A 5,989-nucleotide genomic window follows, 5' to 3' on the forward strand; every position below is an offset into this window, starting at 1 on the left:
CTTGATTCGAGCCTTAACGACCAACACCTTATTATCTATTCAACTCTTCCACTCATTTCTAAAGATAAATTTTGTTTATCAAAAGTATATGTTGTTTTCTATTGACAACCAATCCCCTGAGGACCACATGATGTAGGAATTAGGGAATATGAAAATTTGAAAAGAATTTTAAATGGAATCCAGAAATGAAAGTGAAGGAGTATGTACGATGTATGTCAATCTTGTTTTTTTTTTTTTTTAAATAATAATGTCACGAATATTATTGGGACGACACAGAATATCTTTTACGGTCGATGATATTTTAGAAAAATATCACGATTAGTTTATCCAATGGTGGTAGAACACGATTTTAAAGAGCAAAGCTTTTTATTTAATTTATCTAGTCTTAGCACCCAATGATAATTGATACGTTGCAAGTTTATAATACATCACACATATAACTTTATTTTTAATATGTAGTAAACATAGTCGTGCACTGTGACGGAGTTTAAAACAATTAAAAAACCATTAAAATGAATATTCGATACTGGTCTTGATACTAACATGGGTATCAGTGTTGTAAAGGATATATCGACACGTGTTTTACATCGAAAACCATAAAAAAGAATGATGATTCGCGTTGAGACAGGGCCCTTAAACCACCCTAAAATTAGACAACGAAACTTTGTGCCACGCACGCACGGTGCAGTGTGTTAACTGGTAAAACTTTAACTGAAACGTAAAACATTAGTTAAATAAACTTATAAATATATGCTTTATTAAACTTTAATTTAAATACTTTAAAAGAAGAAAACTAAAAGTTACTAATACTTCGTAAATGAAGAAAATGAAATGTTATTAGTGTAAGAGAAGAAAAGAAAACTTTATTTACTAAAGTAATAGCATATTATGCAAAATAATGCAGCACAAGTTATAATATAAATTTCTAAAGTCTACACAAACTCAAATGACGTGAGACAATTTTTAATTCCATAACTAATATATACTTTATAATGCAATGTGATTTATAATGTTAAAAGGATTCGGTACAATTTCCACTACTTTCAATCATGTTGAAAAAAAAAAGCACATGAAACCAAACTCTACTTTTTAAATAATTAGTCACAAGTATTATTATTATCTCTGACTATATATTTAGCAAAGTAGCCTGATGACAATATTGTTATTTTCTCCTACATGTCACAAAATTCACACTTAGGTTACAAAAAAACGAATTATTGTTTCCCAAAATATAAAGACAATGCGTAAACTACACTTCCATTAAATAATGTTTTGTTGGACATTTTAGTGAAGAGTGAAAAGACAACTATGATACATCTTTATCTTGGTTTCCAATTTAAGTAAATTAACAAATATCAAAACCCATTACTTCAAGTATGTAAATCCAAACATGATAATTCGAAATGTGACATTTCATGACCACTTGCCAACATGTTTATCTTTTAGCTTTTCTTAGTTTGAACATATCATATAGGGCTGGCATATCGTGTATATCCGTACACGATAATACACGAACATGAAATGTGTATACCTGTACACGACACGAAACTTATCGTGTACCTGTATCACAAACACGAACTTGTTACTACCTTTTATACACGATAATACATGATAAGAGCTGTTTAGAAACACATATTTGACAACTTGTTTAATGAAACAAAAGTCGGAGAAGGAATGTTCGTGAGTGGTGACGGCTGAAAAACAGAGAGTGACAATATTTTAGGAATTTAAGGTATAGGATAACTATTATATATATATATATATATATATATATATATATATATCTAACCAGGTACTGAACAGGTAAACATGTATTTTACCTGTCTAGACACGAAAATTGACAGGTAAATTTGTGTCTACTTGTTTAATACACGAAACATGTTAAGGCCTTACATGTTACATGTTAAAGTTGTGTAGATACGTGTCGTGTCTCGTGTATAAATTGTCAGCCCTAATATCATATTAATATATTTAAATAACAAAAGCATTAAAATACTTAAGAAAATTACCATAATATTATATAAACCGCTACCAAATGTTTGCAAATATGAGCAATATGCAAACAATGAGCTGCTACAACTCTAGTGACTGGCTATCACCAATTATACATAATACTCACTATATATAAATCCATATTAACTTAAAACCAAACCACATCAATGATAGAGAACTAGAGAAGCAAGCTTGATTAATAACCGCACGAACCAAACCACGGCAAGGGCTCTTTCATCTTTTCAAATCTTGTCTTGTACCGCCATTCTTTCGGAGATATCAGATAGGGATTTTAGGTTGCAGTTGATCAAGGCTTTCACAAAGTAACATGTCTCATCCTTAGTGTTGCCATTGGGTATATCCACCACAAATGACTCTATGACTAGTGTCCCGGATCTTCCTTCGGTTACCTCCGGATGAACGGTCAGGATTGAAGAATAATTCTACAAAATAATAAAAAAAAATTAAAACATAATCTAAACCAAACCAAACCGAACCGAACCAAACTAGGGATGGCAATGGGTCGGGTCTGGGACGGGTCTAGGTATTCCCAGACCCGAACCCGATTATAAAGACCCGTCCCAGACCCGTCGGGTTTTTATCGGGTAATTACCCATCGGGTATCGGGTAAACCCACGGGTTTCGGGCATACCCGTCAGGCACACCCAAATTAAACCCATCGGGTTTCCATCGGGTTTTGACAATATATATATATATAATATGATAACATTAAACTTTTCAAATGTTAAGATGACCACTTATCGGAACTAACAAAAGCAAACATATATATATATTAATTTTTAATATTATTATATACTAAACATATATATAACAAATATATAAAAAATTATGCCGGGTATATCGGGTATATAATCGGGTAAATGGGTCAATGTTATCAGGTAATCGGGTCGGGTAACTGGGTATTTTATAAATCCCAAACCCGTCCCAGACCCGCGAAAAATTTCAAAACTAATCCCAAACCCGTCCCAAACCCTAATGGGACGGGTAATACCCGTCCCAATTATGTCGAGGTTTCGGGTATTCCTATCGGGTCCGGGTTTAACTGCCATCCCTAGACCAGACCAACGTGTCGCATATTTTGTTTGGAGTTTAATATATACCTTTAGCCTATGATCACCACCAACAATTTTGACACTGAGAATATGCTCAGTGTCATCTAGACGTTCCAGCCTCTCGGTGCTGGTAGTCGCTGGAAGCCCTGACTTGACATCCACCTCTCTAACACTCCCGATATTAAGATCCCCGCGCATAGTACATCGGCTAACAAACGGCTTGTAGTTTTGAGGTTGGTCAAACCTCCGAACTAGTGACCAAACCTGATCAATTTTAGAAAAAAAAATTACAAAAGTCAATAATCATCCAATAACATTAATCAGGATAACTTAAGCTAAATTATTCATCTATGTGACAAATAACTACTTTCAATTGTTAAAACTACATTAAAATACTTATTTGGTATTAAAAAAATTATCAAAAACAACGAGAAAAACATAGTTGACTTGAGGAGTAATCGAAAAACATCTCGGATCTTCAATGATCTTTGTGTTTTACTAGCGAATAAACAAAAGTACGAAACTCATGACTGACAATTTCTGACACAAGCCTGTTAACATGACATGGCAGATATGTTAACAGGTTTGTGCTCTTGTTTGGAAAAAAATATGACATGATAATTAGTTATCGTGTCATATTTGACATGTTATCGATATAGCTTATAAGCTTAATCCGATACATCATCAAGTTGATTGACTCTTCATACATAGCGTAAAAATCAATCCATACAAGATCATAGACATGAATATGCATAGAGTTATGGAATTAATAATTACGATATCAACGGGAGCTGTGATGTGTTTAACGACGGCGGACGCGCACTGCTGACGACCCGGATTATGCCTGTGGTGTCTCCTGATGTATTGAGCTGCGTCCATAGTTGGAATTGAGAAGAAAGTGAAATGATTCGAATGTGTGTTGATGCTTTTTTGATGATGGATGAATATTTGAAGATGTGGAGTTTGTGGTGGGAATAGTGCATGTGCTTATAATAGCTTATTATTATTATTATTATTATTATTGAATTCGCTAGGAAACAAATGATCCGATTGGTGAAATCCACTATCGACAATACAAAATCATGTAAAGTTTATTCCCACCTAAATGAAATGCGTTATCAACGGCCTACTGTTTTTATTTAGTATGGTACAAGTTTATGATGGAAGGAAACATATATATAATATTATAATATTTAACGAATGAGTTTGGTTTTACTTTCTAGCGGTTCGGATCGGGTCGGGTCAGGTCGAATAACGTTGGGTCGAATGTGATCATGTTTTGTTAAATGGGTAAGATTTGGGTCGAGCTGGTATTTTCACCACGGGTTGACTGATTTATTTTAAAAAAATAATAATAAGAAATTAAAGTGTTTTGGTCAAATGATACAAAGGTGGTGAATAAGACTTTGTGTTTTCAAATGATGGAAAGTAGAGTTAAATAGTGTGTGATTGTTATTCTAGATAAAATGTTTTATAAAATTATTTATCATGTTATAATTTAAACGATAAAAATGTGGTGTATATGGTAGTGATAGAAAGCCTAGGTTCTTCAATAGAGATCCATGTTTGATCCCTACAAGGCTACAAACAACATTTTTTTATTATTATTATTTTTTCATTGGATCTTTATGATTTTAAGTTCGATTCTAAGGGCTTCCAGATTTTACCACTAGTGGGCCTTCAGACGGGTGGGTTTTCTCCGAAACTAGAGATAACTTTTAGACGCTTAATGGCTCTGTACGACTAGGTTGGGCTAGCTGGTAGTGACCTTTTATCATTGGGTCGCCCCGTACGATATACCTAGACATTTCTCTGTTTGTTGGTTGTTAAAAAGAAAATGATAAAAGTAGAACACTTATCATTTGTTAAAGTTAACTTGTAATTTTTAAATATTAATATAATGAAAAAAAGAAAAGAAAATATAATCAAGGCTAAATGGTTCGTTTTTGTGTTAATATGTGAGCAAGCGTGTCATTGCTGAGCTCATGTTTGGCTTCATTTTGAGTTTTTAACCTGTCAACATGTGACACCATCTATTTGTAAAATTTCATTTATCATATTATCATATTTATATTTTGTGATCGTCATAAGTTAAATAACAAAAGAAAAAAAAAGAAAGAAAAAGGAAAATTCAGTTAGTAATAACCGAGTTTTATAAGTGTTCTGGTTATTTTGTATTTTTTTTTGTAAATGTTAAATATATGTAAAACTTTTTTTTTGAACGATCAATCAAGAGAATTTTATTAAACAAAAAAATAAAAGTCGACCTAGCAAGTTGCTAGTCCAACAAAGTTACACTACCTCCATAATAAAATTACACCCAATTCACTTTAGCACTCCTTTCTTACATCCTATCTATATCAAACACGCGCCACCTCTCCCAAGTAATGCTCGAATGCCTTGATCTGTGACGCATCCATAAGAAACTCAAGGCTTTAATTTCATCCAATACATTGTTCACATTGATTGTCTTCCTTTCAAATACCACCTCATTTCTAGTATTCCAAATAAATGTAAAACTAAGTGATATAAATGAAACATATATGAATGATAGGTATTGTTCGGTAGTTATTTTCTAAACAAGTTCTATATATGATGTTCCATTTAAGTTGTAATGAATAAAATAATGACTAAATATTAGCCATTAGCCAATATTAAAAAATGTTTTGAATATGTCACTTAATTTAAAAAAAAAATAATATCAATAAACTAAAAGTTAAGCAGCTTTAAAATAAAGTTAAACCTTTAAAAACACTCAAATTTTTATAAGAATCATTCAACTTATAAAAAAAATTATAAGCAATTGAAGGCAAGCATCTAATGAGCCTTTAAAACTCAACAAGATAATATGACAAGTCAATGAGGCATTAATCCATGAGCCCCATTTTCTTTAAAAGCCCATCTGGTCCATGACAAACTCTCAT

General features: G+C 32.4%; 1 protein-coding gene across 1 annotated transcript; it reads right to left on the minus strand.

Annotated features, from left to right (window-relative positions):
* Nucleotides 1–2,004: 2,004 nt before the first annotated feature.
* On the minus strand, nucleotides 2,005–4,164 carry LOC143539496 (abscisic acid receptor PYL9-like). Its single transcript, XM_077032795.1, has 3 exons — nucleotides 3,843–4,164; nucleotides 3,114–3,329; nucleotides 2,005–2,435 (listed from the first exon to the last, which is right to left on the minus strand). The coding sequence occupies exons 1-3, from the start codon at nucleotides 3,942–3,944 to the stop codon at nucleotides 2,235–2,237; spliced, it is 519 nt and encodes a 172-aa protein (XP_076888910.1). The 5' UTR covers nucleotides 3,945–4,164; the 3' UTR covers nucleotides 2,005–2,234.
* Nucleotides 4,165–5,989: the final 1,825 nt, after the last annotated feature.

This window comes from Bidens hawaiensis, unplaced genomic scaffold, assembly GCF_021521415.1.
Source record: "Bidens hawaiensis isolate Kalapana, Puna unplaced genomic scaffold, B.hawaiensis_p1.1 tig00000820_1, whole genome shotgun sequence".
NCBI classification, from domain to species: Eukaryota; Viridiplantae; Streptophyta; class Magnoliopsida; order Asterales; family Asteraceae; genus Bidens; species Bidens hawaiensis.